At 44.3% G+C, this 21,418-nt stretch overlaps 1 protein-coding gene across 1 annotated transcript; it reads right to left on the reverse strand.

The window, feature by feature from the left end:
* Positions 1 to 419: 419 nt before the first annotated feature.
* On the reverse strand, positions 420 to 20,952 carry LOC310772052 (copine-9-like; the record flags this gene model as incomplete). Its single annotated transcript, XM_083664519.1, has 10 exons — positions 420 to 477; positions 2,782 to 2,884; positions 7,164 to 7,291; positions 14,318 to 14,499; positions 14,998 to 15,044; positions 15,336 to 15,397; positions 15,829 to 15,882; positions 16,221 to 16,296; positions 19,010 to 19,051; positions 20,848 to 20,952. Coding segments are annotated over 10 exons (857 nt in total), but the record flags the coding sequence as incomplete, so codon positions are not given.
* Between the last annotated feature and the right edge of the window lie 466 nt (positions 20,953 to 21,418).

The following is a 21,418-nucleotide window of genomic DNA, read 5'->3' on the forward strand; positions in this document are numbered from 1 at the left end:
TAGATACAGGGGATTTACCTGTCTCTATCTCTTCTTCTTTGTTTAGATACAGGGAGTTTACCTGTCTCTATCTCTTCTGGAGGCTTTGAGAGGGATTAGACTGGATCATCTTCTAATTCTACAGGCTTTCCCATGACAGAGAAGCTTTGATGGTCCAGGTTGTGATTTGGCTCTGAGTGATGGAGTGTGTGTGCAGTGAGACAAACATGACGTCCTGTAGCCCATAATTAGCATCATGGCCAACTATCGTGCTGGCAGGCCCAGGACTTCGAGGCTAGAAAAGACTAGCTGATTTCTTGCTGGCTTGAAACACACGAGCGCGCGCACGAACACACACACGCACGCACACGCACACGCACACACACACACACACACACACACACACACACACACACACACACACACACGTGAATACTCACCATCAAACTCAGCAGGGCCCACTCCTACTATGATGATGGACATGGGCAGGCCGGCTGCCTGTGGAGAAAACACACAGCAGGTGTGTGAGCCATACCATCATCCTCATTATGAATATATAAACATACATGCATGTATGTATACTATACATACATGCATGTATGTATACTATACATACATGCATGAATGTATACTATACATGCATGAATCTATTTGTATACTATACATACATGCATAAGTTACTGGACATATACAGTTGGCTAATATGAGAACAATTTGTTTAAAGCAACACTGCATTTAGTTTTAACATGGGGGTCATTTTCCACTCACAGTAACCGCCATGAAATCCAGAATACAGTACAAACAAATCACTAAGATCCGATGCAACTGGACAAGTTTGTAACGTTCAGATTTTTACTTCCAATTAATTTGAATGATGCCACAGAAATCTTTGTGAACAGATTATTGCTTTACACTAAAAATTAGTATTAAAAAAAAAGAGGAACTATCTCTCCTAAATGGTATCCCTCCACTGTTCTCTTCTATCAATAGAAATGCTATTTCTAAAACATTGAACCCACAATCAAGTGAAAATCAGCGGTTCAACGTCCGCATTCAGTCTATTTTCATGGCCTCCTTCAAATGAATGGGATGGAAAAATCGGAACACTACCGTAAATTCCGGACTATAAGCCGCACCGGTGTATAAGCCGCACCTGCAAAGTTGACTATTTTTTTCTTATATAAGCCGCACCGGACTATAAGCCGCGGGTGTTTTAATGTTTTTTTTTTTTTTTTTTTTTATTGTGTTTTAATGTTTAATTACCATATGTAAGGGTTCATGCACAGAGGGGATTGTCGGGAAAGAGATGGCTGTTTGAGGAAGCGCCCATTTATTAACATTTCAACAAAACAACATAACACAACACCACCTGTGTTGTTATTTACAGTGCACACAGTGTCATACAGTGTCATACAGTGTGGTGAAAAGAGGGCAAGAGAGGAAATTAAAACAGAAGTGGATTTATAGTTAGAAAGAGTGCTAAAAAAGAGAGATTTTTTTTTTTTTTTTTGGAAAAAATCCATAGATAAGCCGCACCGTTATATAAGCCGCAGGGGCCAAAAAAGGCCAAAAAACGGGAAAAAAGGTGCGGCTTATAGTCCGGAATTTACGGTACATCAAACTTGTCCAGCTGCATCTGATCTTGGTGTTTAGTTTAGATATAAAACGTATTTTCAAGTTAAAGGGACAGCTCACCCTTAAATCCAAAAAACATATTTTTCCTCTCACCTGTAGTGCTACAGTATTTATCCATCTATATCGTTTTGGGATAGTTGCCTAAGTTTTGGAGATATCGGCCGCAGAGATGGCTGCCTTCTCTTGAATACAATGGAACTGGATGGCACTCGGCTTGTGGTGCTCGAAGCACCAACAAAATACATTTGAAAAACTCAACAGCATCGTCTCTTTCCAGAAATCATGACCTGGTTACCCAAGATAATCCACAGGCCTTGTTGTGAGCAGTTTCATGTAGGACCTATTTTCTTTTGCAGTCTCATGTAGGAACAGCTAGCGGGTGTAGTTCGGTCAAAAGAAAATAGTTCCTCCATGAAACTGCTCACAACAAGGTCTGTGGATTATCTTGAGTAACCGGGTCATGATTTCTGGAAAGAGACATTGCTGTTGAGGTTATCAAATGTATTTCTTTGGCACTTTGAGCACCACAAGCCGAGTGCCATCCAGTTCCATTGTGTTGGAGAGAAGGCAGAAACTCTGCAGCTGATATCTCCAAAACTCAGTCAACTAACACAAAACGATATCAATGGATAAACAGCACTACAGCAGGTGAGAGGGAATATGTGTATTCTGGATTTTAGGGTGAGCTGTTCCTTTAAGTATTCTGATGATACAGTTCTAATATGTCTGTAAAGTAACTCAGGCAGCCCTGAGCTGCAGCAGCTTGGCGTGAACAAAGTGCTGGAGTGGAGTGATCATAATGCTGTTGAGATAAACAAAGAGAATAGAAGGGATTGGATTTGGCTCACCATCTGACTCTCATAAAGTTTCTATTGTTATTCATAATGAGGGAAAAACATCAAGCCGGTATTTTCATGTGAATACTTGGGTGTATGGATAGACCATCTGTTGTCTTGGAAAGACCACAATGAAACTGTCTGCAAAAGGAAAAACAAAAACAAAAAAATGCCGACTTCGGTCTTTTGGGGCGAGTTGATTTTTATTTGATTTCTTCACTTCTGTGATTAGTGTTTTACACTATTGGGAACACTAGGTGGTATGGGATATTTTCTTCTGTAGATCCACTTGGTGATTTAGGTGAAGTGTCGCAGCTGCTGCTGGACTCACATTGACCACAGACTCCTTGGTCTGAGCCATGTCTGAGATGACCCCGTCTGTGATCATCAACAGCACAAAGTACTGGGAGCCGTCCGTCACGTCCGCTGCACACCTGACCACGCAAACAAACAAACAAACAAACACACAAACAAGCACACACACACACATTAGGCATGGCCAGGTCTAGCCATATATTTGATCTTTTAGTTCAACCCTGAAACACTATGTGTGTGCAGATGTTGAGATGTTCATAATTATTTGGTAATGTTGGTATGTATGTTTTATGTGAATGTTATGACACAATCAATCAATAACATTTTATAGTTGGATTGTCCTATTTTTTATCATAATGTGCAAATAAACCGAAACTGAAATTGTGCATTTGTGTATGGATCGGTGTTGCATCATATCTGCCTGTGTGTGTGCACGTGCATGGCCCCACTGCTGCCATCTCCCTGTCAGGTCCCTGCGGCTCACAGAAGGTAGATGGCACTTCAAAGCTTCTCCAAGAGCTATTAGGCTCCAACCAAAACCAACCAGTGGTCAAATAGGACTTCCATAATGACCAACGATGAAGTAATAGCTGCTACCCAGCTGCTACAATCCACTGTCTAATAATAGACACACATGTGTGTGTGTGTGTGCGTGCATGCGTGCGTGCGTGTGTGTGTGCGTGTGTGTGTGTGTGTGTGTGTGTGTGTGTGTGTGTGTGTGGCGTGTGCGTGTGTGTGTGTGTGTGTGTGTGTGTGCGTGTGTTGCAGGTAATGGTAGGCTCCCAGCAGGGAGAAGGGTGACCTGCTGTCTGACCCACTGTTTGATTGGCAGACACACTCAGTCTGGCCTGAGGCTAGGATGAGGGAAAATGGCAAACCGCCTGTCTGTCTGTCTGTCCACCTGTCTGTTTTCCTCTCTGTCGTCTTCCTGACTGCCTCAACATCCATCACTCTTGCTTTCTCTATTATCTGCTCTCTCTCTCTCTCTCTCTCTCTCTCCCTCTCTCTCTCTATCTGCTCTCTCTCTCTCTCTCTCTCTCTCTCTCTCTCTCTCTCTGCTCTCTCTCTCTCTCTCTCTCTCTCTCTCCCTCTCTCTCTCTCTCTCTCTCTCTCTGTGTGTGTTAAGAGGGGGACAGATTGGTCTGTGTTGTGAAAAAAACCTCTCGACGAGACAAAAGACACCTGGAGCTCCAATCATCTTTCATTTCGGTTCAATTCTTCTTGCGTTTGACAGCCTTTCTAGCCTGCGTTCCCTCTGTTCTCTCTATGTAACAAAACACTGCAGACGGTCAACACCTTTGCAGCACACGCGCGCGCGTGCGCTAGGTAAGTGTGGATCATGCCGGTGTCAGTTTTGTTGCTAAGATCTAGAGCTGCGAGATTCATGACTATTAGGAGCATGGAAATGTAGGTTTGGGAAAACAAAGTCCGGTCAGAGCGAGCGATGAGGTGGAACTCTTCTTCTTCTTGCAAAGATAGCGTGGACAGAGGAGGAAGAGGCGGCTGAGTGAAGAGCGCTGCGGTGGAGGAATGGAAAGCAAAAAATATATCTGGAGATGCGGAAAGAGAAAAAAGAGAAAGCAAGAGAAAAGTTAGACAGCGAGTGAGAGGAGAAAGTTATATTCTCTCTCTCTCTGTCTCTATCCCTCTCTGTCTCTCTCTCTCTCTGTCTCTCGGGTGAATGGATGGGAGTCTGTGAAGCTCTTGAGCCCACAGCCGAGCAACAGAGCCACACTCCATTCGATTATGCAACCACAATCACGCTAACTAGGGCAGGATATTATTGCTCGGTATGGGGGCTAAAAATACAACTGCAGGTATTCTAACCAGCCAAAATCCATTAAAACATCAACACCAGCCATGTGCCACAAAGTTTTATTGGAGAAATCGATTTCATCCGGTAAAAAAAGAGAGAGAGGGGGGGGGGGCTGTTGGGTGATATTCAGTAGAGGACTGGTGTTACTGCAAGGTAGCCCATTCCTGACCTATTCATGTGTTACTTAAGTATGAAAAACACATTGTGGGGGCATGGTAGAGGCACAATGTGGATGAGTTATGTTAAACTCAATGCAATTTTTGTGGTGTTTAATTATGTTTGCTGGTAAGGCATTACAATGCAATACAAGTACAGTGTTTAATATTTTATTGATTTTCAAAATAACAAGCATCATCCAATATAACATGACATACTGCATACTGCATAATAACATGACATACTGCATACTGGGCTGTACACAAAAGACAGTCATTAAATTCTGGCAAACTTTGAATGGGACAATATCTCGCCACTTTCTAACACTAGCAGTTAAGACTTACAAGAACGTTGGCATTCAAGATATGGGTCTACACCGCCAGCAGCAAGACCTCAGGGTCTCTGCGTAGGTGATCTGACAGGGTTGCCATGCTTTATAGAGCAGGGTATCATCACTGAGGCGCCCGATGAGGAGCACCTCTGCTCTCAAACACTGGAGTAACCTTGCTAGAAGCGACCACTTCTCTTCATGGGTGCTGTCAGGCGTCAAGGAGGAGCCGTCCGCTAGTTAGACCCAGCAGTCCTGCTGGGTGGGTGTGTATGGAAAATGGCACTGGGGTGGGGTCTTTGGTAGGGTTTCCTCTGTGTGTTCTCTCAAAGGACTGGAGCTGTTAGTCGAGACCACTATAGCTGAGTCCAAGTCCGTTTTTAAGGGCAGATCCAAAGAGGGTCGAGATCAAGTCAAAAGCAGAGCAAATCGAGTCCTATTCAAGTCCAAAACAGACAGCAAACTGCATAGAAGTTTAAGGACCTGTACCATCCACAGGTGAAATCTCTTCAATTGTAGTAGTGGAGTGGTGGGGAGAAAATAAATGAAGGTGGACCAGGTGGAGAAAAACCTTTCTCTGAAATAGTCAAGTCGACATCACAGCCAAGACCAAGAGAAGTCCGAGGCAAAACCGAACCAAGGCCAAGACACCGGATAAATTGAGACTGGATTCCAGACCAAGACTGGACTGGGGAACTACAGCCCTGCATTAACATGGCCAAAGTAGTGGTAATATTATGGACCCGGACCACTTCCTGTTGCCACTTCAGACAAAGGAGGCTGAGCTGAAGGGCTCTTCATGTGATGTGAAGCTTGTATTCACTCTTACAAGATGCCCCGGGGGAGATTCCACATGAAAGCGTGTGGAAGACTGTGATGGAAGACCACAGAGTTCCACCTCTGAGACCTAGTTAAACCAGAGGCGCAGGGCTCTTCATGAGACACCACTCTCCAGTCTCCAGCATGATCAAAATGATATTCTTGGCTTTTTTTCTCTCACTATCATTATACAAAACCCTCAATACACATCTTTTTTCCCCTCGCTACTATTATACAAAACCCTCAATACACATGTTGCGTCCCAAGACCCTGGCCCATCGTGACTTCTCATTAAGACTCATGTACATGTACATGTAGGCTGTTTGAGCTGACTGGCTGTAGTGGACTCACTAAGCCAATTATTGCGAGGTTTGCTTATAGGGGAACCTAGCTGAACGGGTATGTTGTGCGTGTGTGTGTGTGTGTGTGTGTGTGTGTGTGTGTGTGTGTGTGTGTGTGTGTGTGTGTGTGTGTGAAAGAAAGAAAGAAAGAAAGAAAGAAAGAAAGAAAGAAAGAAAGAAAGAAAGAAAGAAAGAAAGAAATAGCTGAGGTCTAAAGGGAGAGCATGTCAAAGTTACTAATGGGGTCTCTGTTCGCCCAGGGTCTAAAAAAATATAAGTGATACATGGACATACAGATAGATACAGTAGATAGATAGATAGATAGATAGATAGATAGATAGATAGATAGATAGATAGATAGATAGATAGATACAGTAGATACCATAGATAGATACCATAGATAGATTAGATAGATAGATAGATAGATAGATAGATAGATAGACAGATAGATAGATAGATACTGTATTGATTGATTTTTACTTGGATAAAGAATGACAACATCCAAGGGATGACATGAAAAAGTGTAAACACTTATTTCCATCATGGTCCCTGGAGATAGATAGATAGATCGATCGATCGATCGATCGATCTAATCCATATTAGATGCTGCACTTCTTCTTCTGTTGTCAAGTTACTTCAGATATTTTTTATGTATAAATACATGCCATGCATACAGTATTTTGATTCCCATGATGGTGCAAGATAAGTGACACATATGCATATGTAACATATGCAAATTTAGCTCAATTATGCATGAGACAATTATGTATGTCTCTGTGTATATGAGCATACATTTTGCATGCAAGTGTGTGTTTACGAGTACGTATTGTGTGTGCCTGTTTGTGTGAGCTTGCACATGTACAGTAACTGTGTGTGTGTGTGTGTGTGTGTGTGTGTGTGTGTGTGTGTGTGTGTGTGTGTGTGTGTATCGGTCTCACCGAGCCACCTGGTTGATGACAGGAGCGAAGTTGGTTGGACCGTACAGCTGAACGGTGCGGAGGCTCTGGAAATAAGCCTCCAGTACACCTTCGATCCTCACACAGTTTGGGTTTTCTGTATTCGAGTTCTGCAGCAGAGAAAAAAACATTTTCCTCAGTTTTCGCAAAACGTATTATTTGCCTGAATGCTGCAGCAATTAGCAATTTAAAAGAAACGTGTGTAGGATTTAGTGGCATATAACGGTGAGGTTGCAAATTGCATCCATCTGCATACCCCTCCCCTCCAGTGCACATTATGGTGGCCGCGAAACTCACGAAAAACACTGAAAGGCCCTCTCGAGAGCCAGTGTTTGGTTTGTCCGTTCTGGGCTACCGTAGAAACATGGCGGTGTATCATGGCATGGAAGAACCTTATGGTAATGATTGTTCCAGGTGTTAGTCAAACCCTCAGGTGTTACCGGGCAAACTGAGTTATGGCTTGTGAAAAACTTTAGATTTTGATTGCAAAACTCATGAAAATATAAATAGTCTTCTTTCTTTGGCAAGTGACCATGGTATATGTATACATTATAATGCCCTTCATGGTGTCCATAATCAGGAATTGATGGACTCTGCAATTGTCAATGAATTCATGATACGTAAGACAGCGGTCAAATCAATCTGTCTCAAGTCCTACTCGTCTGACTCACTGTGGCAGTAGAAAAGAAAGAGGCTTTGTTCAGCCTGGGCTAGTCTGCTCTTAAGGCCGTATCATTGATCCAGGCATGTGGTGAACCTGTGAGAAGCCCTCTGATCATCTCCCTCTTCAACCAAGAGAAGGATCATTGCAAGAGAGAAAGTCATCACCCGAAGCGAAGAGAGAGATGATATTTAGTTGGGGAAGAATTCACCTGGAAAAACGTCCACCTTTCTAGATGTAGCAAAATCACTGAGCTTATTAGTGTCATCAGCATGACACTTAATTTGAGTGTCCAGAAAATATTGGATTATTCTGTATTTCTATTCACCTTATGTAGCCCCGCCCACTTGACCCAGTTGTATTATGACTTCCTGTCTAAAACACCGTCTGTTTTACCTGCTCACTAGTACTGTACTGTCACAGGAAGTGTAAACACAATAGGAAGTAACTGGCTGACCCCTGTGTTGGAACATAAGGTGAATACCACATATTTGTAACCATGTATGCTCGAATTGATCTAAGCCCGACACTGCCCCCCCCCCAACAGAACCAAAGTGAGTTATCTGTTGTTCCTTATTAAAGAACGTGTATCAGGCTCTTTGGAAAGGCACATCAGACTCTTTTATTTTTTTTAATAAAGATTGATCAGAATAATATGATGTATTACTGCTTTTATTGATGGGAGAATGTGTGAGGTAGCGTTTTGCAGCTGAATCCTCAAAACACAAAAAATGATACAGACAAGAAAAACGACAAGTATTTTTCCAGGATGTTAAAACGACCAATGTTGTCGTTTGTGACCTCTTGTGGTCGTGTGAGTAACTGCATTGGGTGCAGTGGATACGCCAGAGTCAGGAGCGGTAACTACGAAGTAGCGGTGACCTTCTAGCGGTCTATAATGTAACGAAAGTCTGATATTGAAACAGGCCACTGAGAAGTAAGCGTAGTGTTCTTGTCTTTCGACCGAGAGAGGCGGGTTCGCCACCCGATGTGTTCTGTTTTTAACCCCAACCCAAACCATAACCCTAACCTTAACCAAGTTGTTTTCGTTGTCTAACCTTAATCGGCCGACGGGCTGGTGGCGAGTGGAGCTCAAGCCGCGAGTCGATGGACGATGCTCCGAGTCTCCCCTGCTATTTCCCGTTTACATCCCCGGGCTGGGCGTGTCGATTCGTGCAAAAATGCCCGTTTGCGATTCAGTTGAAATAGACGTATTCTGTCTGTCGGATATGTGGACGTGTTGAACGATATAGTGTTATCTCAAATAGTCTAGCAACAGCAGTTGCTGCATCTAATGGGGATCCTAATAAACTAAACTAAACTTTTTAAACACCTTCTTATGAAACAGGTGTTGATGTTGTCTTTAGTTTCGCTGTATAACCTGGTAGCTGTTAATTACCGTCTCTTTTTCTAGGGCAGGTTGAGGTTCACTCACATCCCCTGAGGTTTGCTTCTACCTCTGCCTTTGAATGATTTCCTCTGAGCCTGTTTTTGCTCAATAACACAGACGTCAGCGCTTTCAGAGAACAGTCTTCATTAACCCCTGACCCAGACTAGAAGCTCCTCGCATGTCAATGCTAACAACAGACAAATACTTTATCCAATGTCCTTTTAATGGAGAAACTCCTTCAAGCTACATTGACCCTTAATTGACTGGAAATTAATTAGTGAAAATGTGCATGTTTGGCTACGTGTTTATCTGTTCACAATTGGTGAGGAGTTAATTCTGAATGTCAGTGTCGCTGGTTAACTCATTATTCCAACCTTCATGCAAACCAGAAATGTGTTTAATTGTTGTTTAAATTGTTTAATTAAGAGGAGCAATACCAGCCTCCTTAATCATTTAGGCCTATATTTCTACATGCTTGGTGTGTTCTACAGACGTTTTGGTCAGCCTGGTCACAGTCGCAAGGACAAATGGGACAAGCATCCTCAGACAAGTATCATGGTAATCTGATGAACTTGCGTCCTGTTTGTTTGTGTGCTGTTCCTCCAGCAGCCTCTAGAGATTCTTAATTAGCATCACGCAGCCCCAGGCCTTGTCATGCTGAGGTGAACTCCAATTAGGAAAGCTGACTGAAAGGCCGCCTAGAAATGAGAGCAAAGTTACACCGACTGATGAATCTAGACAAGCCGATGCCATCAGTTTCATCATCCATTGGATTCTAGATGGTGGGGTGTCAGGAAGTACACGGGATTTGAGTGTAAGTTTCAGGTCAGGGACTCTTGGGTAACGTGTCTCTCCAGTGGACCCGAGGCGTGTCATTGAGATGTTTACCCTGAAGAGTCTTATGAAAAGACCTGACTGTAGCATCTTCCTGCAGCCTTGGAGCAGCACTAAATATAAGACTCTTTTCTTTTCATGTTCTTCCTCCGGTCTCCGACCGCCTTGTTTTGCTCTCAATGTCTTCTGAAGTATCTATCCAGGATTTAGAATCCAAGGATAAGTTTTCTCCATTTCGGCACTTGGGGTAATTACTGTTGTTGGCGTCCTATTTGCTGACAATGCGAAACTAAGCACTGTTTCATCAAAGAGTCTATTTCCGTCCTGTGGTTTTGTCTGTCTACTCTCTTGTTTGTCCGCTTACTCTCCCAACTTATCAAACAGATGGAGTTTTTTCCTCTCTGTGTGAAGAAGATGCTGCATGAATCACAGTGTTTTCTTCCTCCTACTCTTTGTTCCTTTCCTCTGCCTCGTTCAACCACTTCACACACAGCTACTCCACAACGCCCCCTACAGCTTGTGGGATTACACAACACCGCTGCATGGCTTCCTTTCATTGACTTGATGCCCCGGACTTAGTTGCCTCGCTGTGCGGAGTCAATACATTGACTTAAGTAGATGCCTCGGACTTAGTTGCCTCGCTGTGCGGAGTCAATACATCGACTTAACTAGATGCCTCGGACTTAGTTGCCTCGCTGTGCGGAGTCAATACATCGACTTAACTAGATGCCCCGGGCTTAGTTGCCTCGCTGTGCGGAGTCAATACATTGACTTAACTAGATGCCCCGGACTTAGTTGCCTCGCTGTGCGGAGTCAATACATTGACTTAACTAGATGCCCGGAGTTAGTTGCCTCGCTGTGCGGAGTCAATACATTGACTTAACTAGATGCCCGGACTTAGTTGCCTCGCTGTGCGGAGTCAATACATCGACTTAACTAGATGCCTCGGACTTAGTTGCCTCGCTGTGCGGAGTCAATACATTGACTTAACTAGATGCCTCTGACTTAGTTGCCTCGCTGTGCGGAGTCAATACATCGACTTAACTAGATGCCTCTGCCTTAGTTGCCTCGCTGTGCGGAGTCAATACATCGACTTAACTAGATGCCTCGGACTTAGTTGCCTCGCTGTGCCGAGTCAATACATTGACTTAACTAGATGCCTCGGACTTAGTTGCCTCGCTGTGCGGAGTCAATACATTGACTTAACTAGATGCCTCAGACTTAGTTGCCTCGCTGTGCGGAGTCAATACATTGACTTAACTAGATGCCTCTGACTTAGTTGCCTCGCTGTGCGGAGTCAATACATTGACTTAACTAGATGCCTCGGACTTAGTTGCCTCGCTGTGCGGAGTCAATACATTGACTTAACTAGATGCCTCGGACTTAGTTGCCTCGCTGTGCGGAGTGCAGGTGCAGGTGTCTTCCGTTTGCTCCTTATGGAAAACCATGGTTCAGACACGAGCTCAGGATCAAATCAATACTGGCCCTTTAGCTCTTTACAAACTATACCCAATATTATGCAATGATATTACACGTCTTTGTTCATGTCAGTGAAGAAATAGGTGTAAATTGTAGTGCATTTACTGAGTGTAGAAAATACTCAAACGTACTATAAGTTACTTATTTACAGTAGCTTTGAACAGCAGAAAGAGTTAACCCATTGACACCTGATGCAGCATTTGCGTGTATATCCCTCATTTGTGTGTGTATCCCTTTAAGACCGCGAACTGCGTGACGCGGTTCGCGGTCTTATAGGGATACACACACAAATGCTGCATCAGGTATCAATGGGTTAAAGGAGCACTATTAACACGTTCACTGCCAACGACGTATTACTCCGTCAAAAAAAATCCAACGGTTGACTGCCACTGACGTATTACTCCGTCAAAAAAATGAAATTATTTTTTTTGACCGTGGGATGTGCATCTAACCCTTTTACATCTCTTATATAATTATTGGAGCCACCGAACGTTTACAACCCATTCCACCGACCCACTAAGTGGCGACAGTGCTCTCCTGACTAGAGGAAGGCAAGCAAAAAGCAGCCATTCTCATGAAAATGGATGGGGGGAAACGCTTTCGTTTTCGCGCTGATTGCTGGCGATGCGGGATTGCAAATTTGCATAATAGATTACAGGTGGAACACACTTTGAAACACGCAGCATAAATATGACCAGAATCGCAAAAGCTTCATCAAAGCTCTCAACCAAAACTCCAAGAAGCGAGCGAGTCCATCCAGACTTCCTCAAACAGCGGCCGCGCAGACAGGCAGCAGCAGCAGCAAAGCAGTGAGACTGGTGACAAGCTTGTGACACGGCCGCTGCAGCCAAGAAGAACGCCCACGGAGGGAGGAGTTGGAAGCAGAGGGGGGTTTCCTGCTGTTATGGAGGAAATTACCGTTCAAAACTATTGTTTAGATGTCCGACGTCTTACTGATGCCAAAAATGAATGGTTAAAGTGACTGTTCTATCGAATTTCACAAAAAGCCGTTTATCTCTGAATAATTTTTCTGACGCTGAAACCATGCTGTATTCAACTGCTAATGCTTACATAACTACTAACTCTACAAACTAACTCTTTTAGACAGAGAAAGCACACATTCTATTAGTTCTTTTGAGATATTGTGTGTTCACAAAATCTTAGCAGAAAAGAATCCTCGGGTCTTGAAAGATGAGCCAGAATCCTCAAAAAAAACCTCTGGCAGAAGCTAACTACAGTAAAAAAAAAACGTCTGGCAGTGAATGTGTTAAAGGAGTTCAAATGTTCCTCTGTTTCCATATGACTAAAGATTTAAATGAAGACATTGTTAAAATCGGATTCTGTTTCAGTGGTTAGATCTATATGGTTCCATTTTCCACAACCCATCCTTTTGGTCAGTTTCAGACTAACGACGCATCACAACCACCTTCCTGGCCTCCCTCTTCGTTGCTGTAATCCTTCCCGGAAAGCAGGCCTGCAGCATCTGAGCTGCAAGCTTGCGAAAAACACAACTCAAGGAAGCCAATGTTGCCCTTGAAGAAAGTCCAAAATAGAACTGGGCTCTACTTCAGCAGAACCAAGGCGTTGCATCTGACAGATGGACACATTTCACATCCTGGCAGTAATTTAGGACCCTCATTCGTCAGCCATAAACATAACTTTATCGACTAGAGGGCACTCGACTCGGTAGAGTAGTGCATACCTCCGCCAACCTTTCTACAAAGATTTGTAGTGTTAACGTGAACCCGCCTATTTGTGATTGGCCACGCCCATTGTCACGCCCTCATTTGGCACGTGGGCATGGACAGTGAATCAGTTCTAAGTTGGCCCATTACCTACTTCAAGTTTCGCACAAATCTGTTTGTAACTTTTTGGAGATATCCTGTGGACAAACAGAGATGACAAACACACAGAAGGGAAAACATGACCTCACGTTGGCGGAGGTAAATGAAACAAGTTGAAAATAGATCAGTGATGGCAATTTGTGCTCAACATTCAATCCAAGTACCTCTTCAACGAATAACATTTATTAGAACACGGCTCTCTTGAATACTCGATTCTGATTGGTCAATCAACAAGATTCACCGGTCATTATTTCTCGACAACCGACCGCTGCTCTGCCACACCTGGATTAATCAGTTGATAAGAGCTTTTTGTCAGCAAACACTACTAATTAGGCCAACCAGTTGCAGCTGTGATGTCTTGTGTGCCAATTACGAATGAAACCGCTTTGTCGTTGAAAACGCTATTAAAAAATCTATTTGAATAATTATTTTTGTCAGATTATTGAATGATTTAGTTGTAGGTCGTGTTCTAAGCGGGATAATGTATATTGAGGCGGTGATTACTGGGAAATAATGACCTTCAGGTGAACCATTAAGCCCTCCGCTGCGCGTCGGGCTCAATCATCACCTGTCGGTCATTATTTCCCCCGTAATCACCGCCTCAATATACATTATCCCTTACTTAATAGACTAGCAGTAAATGGCCTATTGTAGCTTTTCTCGTAGCTTTTCTGTAGCGGAGCGCTGAATCAGTAATAATAATAATAATAATTGATTGGATTTATATAGCGCCTTTCTAGACTCAAAGCGCGTCACATATCAGGGGAGGGAGGGGGAGGGAACTCAACTCATCCACCACCGATAACCGCGGGTACAATGTTACAGTGAAATGGATTCACGCACGCGCACACACACACACACACACACACACACGCACGCACGTACGCACAAAATACTCTCTAAGTGTCTTCCTGTCTGTCTCTCTCACCAGTGGGAAGGCGTGGGAGATCTTCCCGTCCGGGGGAAGCTTGGCACCGAAGCCATAAGCAGGGAAGTGCTTGTCACTGTCGTAGTCCTGGATGATCTCCCCCACAGCCTTCAGTGCCATGGCGTAGGCATTCATCTGGTAGGGACTCATATAGTGTAGCGAGGTGGGCTGGGATGGGTTGCCTAGAGAGAGAAGGCCCAGAAACACGCACGCACGCACGCACGCGCACACACGCACACACACACACACACACACACACACACACACACACACACAAACACACACACACACACACACACACGTCCATTATTAGACAGTGGATTGGAGCAGCTGGGTAGCAGCTATTACTTCATCGTTGGTCATTATGGAAGTCCAATTTGACCGCTGTTTGGTTTGGTTGGAGTCTAATAGCTCTTGGAGAAGCTTTGAAGTGCCATCTACCTTCTATCTCAGGGGGGGGGGGGGTCTAACTCCCACGGCTCCGCTAGTTGTAGAAATTCCATAATGGATTGTGAAATTATTTTCAGAAGACTGAGGGTCATAAAATGGGCTCAACCCATGCAAGATCATGCAATCCTTCAAACGAAGCAAGAAACTGCGGGAAATCTCCAATGTGGGAGTGAAGACATTTTCATCTGACAAACAGCCATATGGCATCTTCCCACATCCCGCTGGCTTACCGTTAGATGCTGTGAAGTCTATGGCCACGGTGAAATTGAGTTGTGTCCTGGTGGGAGATCAACAACAACACAACAATATTAAGGCCGTGCAAAGTATCTCCAGTTGTTCAGGCTAGACTGAGCAACTCATCAAGGGAGAGGCAGGTACAAACACAGTAGCACCATTTTATTCTGATATTCATTATCCATTATCTTTACATTTGACCGTTTTCATGCGAAGGACTCAGTGTTTCCCCCCACAATGTTATTCTTACAGGGTGGAAAAGCCTCTGAAATCTGAAAAACACTTGATCCCAAAAAAAGAAGAAGAAGAATGGTTACGGACAGAGAGCTCTTACCCTCCTCTGATGAAGTCCACAAACGTATCTTCTGAGTCCACTTTGAAAGACAGCAGAGTCACCTGCAGGGAGGAGTGAGAGTGAAGGGGGGAGGAGCAGGGAGGAGTGAGCGTGAAGGGGGAGGAGCAGGGAGGAGTGAGAGTGAAGGATGAGGAGCAGGGAGGAGTGAGAGTGAAGGGGGAGGAGCAGGGAGGAGTGAGAGTGAAGGGGGGGGGAGCAGGGAGGAGTGAGAGTGAAGGGGGAGGAGCAGGGAGGAGTGAGAGTGAAGGGGGGGGGAGCAGGGAGGAGTGAGAGTGAAGGGGGAGGAGCAGGGAGGAGTGAGAGTGAAGGGGGAGGATGGAAACATGTGGAGAAAGTAGGACAAAAACGAGACAGGAATTGGAAGTTACAGGGAGGCTGATGGCAAACAGCAGTGGACATGTCACTCCTGCTGTGAAGCGAATGCATGAGACAGCTGCCGGCTGCTGATGAAATGCAGCCCAACAGTCCTTACCGTGCCGGAATTCACGTATTTCTTCTTCTTGCCTTTCTTCTTAGGATTCAGAACCTTGACCGCAAAGAGGGGAGACAAGGAAGGTAACTGGAATGTGTCTGAGCAGAGACGAGTTCTGCACTAACATGTACTGTTTCCTGTGGGTGGACGGTGCAGATACCATGTTGGTGTCGATAATATTGTTCTCAGCTGAGGGCTGGAATTTATGATGAAAGAGATATTACTTCACTGAATAACACCGTGAAGGAAATATTGATTTCGTCACCAGTTCCAAAAACTTTTCTGATTTTTTTTTATAATATATATTTTATACATTGATTAAAGTAAAGAAAGTTTGGGGTATTTTTTTTACTTCTTCATTTTTATTATTATTATTAAATGATTTTTTTTACCTCATAGACATTGAATTGGCTCTGGCCTCTGGACAGCTCTCTGTAGCTGGTGGTGAACTCTCCAATGAAGTCATGACTGGAAGAGAGAGAGAGAGATCGATCATCTGTAAGGCCTTGGCCACACTGATCCGTGGTGTCTGTCCGTGTGCGTTCATTTCTCTGTTCACTTCCATTCATTTTCAATGACAGCTGTCCGACTGTCCGTGGAGCACTCAGAAGCGTACGTATCCAGAAAATTTGCATACGTTTGATGGACAGAAAGTTGAAGAGGGATGAACTTTTTCTGGATGGACGTATCGGATGGTCGGATAGTCACTGTCCGTTTAGCCAATCAGAGTCGAGGTCTCGAGAGGAGGCGTTCCGAGATTTGTTTAAACTTTTCAAAGATGGCGGCCGAGGCAGTGAAGGAGGCTATAATTAATGCTGTGTACACCATCCCGCTGTTGTACAACGTGATAGTCAGTGTCACCGTCTGATTTCACCATCTAATCTGGTCATTCAGTGGCATTTTATTGCCACATAAGTAACGTAGCGCACAGAGCTAACAGCTAGCTGACGCCAGCTTTCTTCTTCTCTCGGTTTATAGGCGGGTCGCTGACACCTTCAAGGTGCTTTCCGCCACCTGCTGTACAAGTAGGTTACTTGTACATGCAACGGACATAAATCTATCCGTCTATCCGTTCTGTCCATTTTCTGACGGATCAGTGTGGCCAAGGCCTAAATCTGTAAAGTCTGGCCAATAGAGATGAACTGACCTACTGTAACACACGGCCGTGAATGATGCTCTGCAGGTACAGCAACAAACCATGAAAGGATAAACCTGGTGTTTTTTTTATTAATGCATTGCTTACAAATCCTATATGAAAATAAGAAAATCAGCAGTGTGCTTTCTCTATTCCTTTCTGACTTCCCACCTACCATTTTTACCCATCAAGCCAGAAGTAATTGGCTGCAAATGTAACGTAAAAAACCTTGAAATACAGTTCACAAAGACATAGCTGCAATTTTAATTAAAAACAAATCCCTCCACTACATTCTCATGCACCTGGACACCACAGGAACCCGATGCCGGGGTCCTCTTTGTGGACTTTAGCTCGGCCTTTGACACCATCATCCGGGCCCTGCTGCACGAGGAGCTGGGTGTGCCTGACTCCATCCACAGATGGACCTGAACTTTGGTTTGGTCTCAAGCAAACCGAGTGTGCCAGCTTCACAGCTTTGTGTGGACCAGCAGCAGGTCAATGACACAGGAACAGGCATCCATACGTTGTCCCTTTACAGTAACAGCAGTGGTTCCTATCCCACACATAGTATAAAAGGATACCATGGATAAAGTATACCATGTATAATGTATGCCATGTATAAAGTATACCATGTATAATGTATACCATGTATAAAGTATACCATGTATAAAGTATGCCATGTATAAAGTATGTCATGTATAAAGTATACCATGTCCAGGGCTTAGATGTAATTCTGACTCAGAATCAAGATGACTAAAACACACACTAAAACACACTCCCATTTGTCCAATTTGGATCCCGACGATATCTTTCCCTCTTGAGAGGATCCTTCAAAAAACAGGAGGCCATATTCCATAAACACATAATTATTTCATCTAAAGCTGAAAATCCCTGCTGGCATCATCAAACAAGTAAATATCAACTCCCTGCTCGCCGTTAAAGATCATCTCGGCAGCTCAATATATATCACCGCCTGACGCGCTGCGGGGACACCTGCCGCTGCCAACGCAACGCTGTTATTTAGAGGGGAATCCTCCAGGGGGCAAACGAGCCAGTTTACTGCCCAACGGGGGGGGGGGGGGGGGGGGGGACAGAGAGAGGACGAGACAATAAGAGGGGAGGCGGAGAGATGGGCAGGAAAAGGAAGACAGGGGGGTGATGCAGGTGAAGAGAGAGAGACAGGAACAGGCGCGGACTGCATAATCGGGCACGTCGGGCAAATGCCCGGTGGCCTGGCCTGGCCTGGCCTGGAAAAAAAAGAAAAGAAAATTGGTGCCCGCAGTCAGGCCACTCACTGAACAGCAGGCCAGGCGCCGCCTACTGGTTTACTAGTGGTTTTATTACTTTATTCAGGGTTAAAGTGGGTGCATCTCATTGTAAAATTGGACTCGCCCCAAATTGGGCTTCAAACGGCCCAAATTGGGCTTCAAACGGCCCAAATCTGGCTTCAAACGGCCCAAATTGGGCAATGGCCCAAATCTGGCTTCAAACGGCCCAAATTGGGCTTCAAACGGCCCAAATTGGGCTTCAAACGGCCCAAATTTTTCGCCGCCGTCCGCAGGGCGGCGGCACGCGCGTCGGCCCGTATCGGCCTGGCCTGCTTGGTATCTAATGCCCGGCCTGAATTATGATCCCAGTCCGCCCCTGGACAGGAAGACAGGAAGCGTGAGTGAGAGAGAGATAAGGAGGCAGGGGAGGTGGAGTAGGAGCGCTAGTAAAAAAAGAAGACAGAAGAGAGTGGCTCTATATATAGCCACAGTCGACTCTCATAAGCCCTGTCCTCTCGCCATATTAGCAGCAACCTTTCGCCGCCCCGCGCCTTTTCATTTATTATCCGCTGTGTGCTGGAGGCCCTCCTCGCCTCTTATAACACCGGGCTAACTGATAAGACCCAAGAGGATTCCCCCTCCTCGGGTCACAAAGACCAAAGTGTGACATTTGAGGGAGATTGAGTCTGGAGTCTGAGAATGAACGAAGCGAAAGAAAGAGAGAGAGAGAGAGAGAGAGAGAGAGAGAGAGAGAGAGAGAGAGCGAGCTATGGTTTACCTTCCATCTCTGTCCCAATCATAGCAGTCCACCTTGACCGTCCTGTGGAGAGAAGTGAGACGAGATGATGAGAGGAGAGGTGAGATTCACAGTGAGGAGAAAAGAGTGTGACGGTGAGACAGAGAAGCAATTAGGATTGAGTTTGACACTAGAGAGCAGAGATAACAGGGCTAAAGCGAATTAAAATTAATTACTTTGAAATTTATCACTATACTGAATTTAATAATCACCAGGTAGGATAATAAGTTGACCTTTTCCTTGACATTCATATTAACATTTTTTTAAATACAGCGATGCCTTTCAGGCGACTCGACGTGACATTGGTTATTAAACTGGACTGTTGCTAAGTTAACTAGTTGAGTTTGGTCGAGTTTAGTTTGGTCAATTTAGCATACAATACAATTCAATACAGTTGTTATTGTATGCTGAAAGAAAGCAACGAAAGAAAAAATGTAATAAAATAAGAAAATAAGTCATTGCTTGTGAAGCATTGACGAAACCAAAATGGGTTAATTGTGACCGAAAAGGTAGAGTAGAAAAGTAGAAAATAAATAGATAAACAAAAAAACAAAAACAAAAAAATATATATATATACATACCGGTACTCTATATACACATACTACTACATATCCATAAATATTAAAGCAAGGTATCAAACACACAAACAAAATATCCATATATCTATATACTACATGCTCATAATCAATCCTGAGTTTTACATTTGTTAATAATCTTATTTTTAAACTTTTTTTTTTAATTTGTTGTTAGCATGGAGCACTGGATGATTTTGGTGTCTATGTTCTCATCACTTAACAGCATTTTGAGCAATATTTTAGTTTGACGCAGAAAGTGAAATTTGGTGTGTGTGAGTGTGTGTGTGTGTGTGTGTGCACGTGTGTGTGTGTGTGTGTGTGTGTGTTTGTTTGTTTGCAGGACATCCTTATGAAGACCAAATGCCTGAACAAGGGTATAAAGATGAGGAAAAGCCTTCAAAGTATATTTTGCTGGTCCTCACTTCTACAAGGGGCTTATGGTGAGACCTTGGGTTTAGGGTTAAGACTAGAATTAGGCTTAGATTAAGCATTGAGGTTAGAGGTCAATGTAGCCGATGGAAGATCCTAACAGACATACCCTACATAGCCGTTTGTGTGTGTTGGCGCATTGCCTCCATGTTGGTCCCAATAACACCAGCACTGGCCTGAGACAGGCAGCACGGCCGACTGCTGGCATTATTCTGACCACCACAGAGGAAGAGTGCAGTCTCTTCTTCAAACGTTTTCTGTGACATCTCTTGCCCCAGAAGTGAACCGGAACCAAGCCCGGACCAGATCTTATTTTGTAATAAAATGGCAATTATCAACTCGGTCTGAACGGAAATATCCACATAATAAGTGTCAAACAACATCTAGACCAGTGGTTCTCAATGTGGGGTCCGGGGACCACCAGGGGTCCTTGAGGGGTTTCCGGGGGTCCCGGGCAAATTGACAAATTGTTAAACGTCAGCATTATTCAATTTACAAGAATTTAACACGTTTATGGAATGTAGAAGAATGAGTTCTGATCATACTGTACAGTCGTTTCTGTTATCTCTCTACCTACAATACATGGCATTCTGGACAAAATCATATTGAAGAATAAAAGTATTCTCAGATTTAAGTTCAAGTCAAGAAACAAAATCTCGTGAAAAATGGGGGTCCGTGGCCCTAATGTGGACTAAATTAGGGGGCCTTAATATGAAAAAGGTTGAGAATCACAGCTCTAGACTTCACTGACACACAGACCATCTCAGGTGAATGAGCATGACCTCTGACCTCTGCCCCCTGCCTCCTGCCCCTCACCTGTCGTAGTCTCCGTTGCAGAGTGCTCGGACGGGGATGGTGAACGGCTGCCAAACCGGGTTCAGGTTGTTCTTGATCACCTCGGTCTTGTGGCAGATGGTAAACCTGCAAACAGACAGGGCAGCTCAACACAAACATCTGGAGATGTTTCATCTGTCCTTCATGCAGGCGGCTCGTCTCGCTGAGATCCAGATGTGTTCTTCAACAGACCTCAGAACAACAGCGATTCAGTACAACTCAACATTCCAGGGACAACCTGAGATATTGCTTTAAAATCAGGGGAACAAAGAATTCTAGTTTCAAAGTGCTTTGCAGTCTTTTTGAATGTAAATGGCCTGCATTTATATAGCGCTTTTATCCAAAGTGCTTTACAATCAGGAGGTACATTCACACAGACATTCATACACTGATGGCGGCAGGCTGCCACGCAGACCATCGGGAGCAATTTGGGGTTCGGTATCTTGCCCAAGGACACTTTGACATGCAGACTGGAGAGGGCGGGGATCGAACCCCCGACCTCTTTTATCCAAAGTGATTAGTGGACGACCCACTCTACCTTATGAGCTACAGC

Source organism: Poromitra crassiceps (assembly GCF_964638095.1).
Source record: "Poromitra crassiceps genome assembly, contig: HAP1_SCAFFOLD_1827, whole genome shotgun sequence".
NCBI lineage: Eukaryota > Metazoa > Chordata > Actinopteri > Beryciformes > Melamphaidae > Poromitra > Poromitra crassiceps.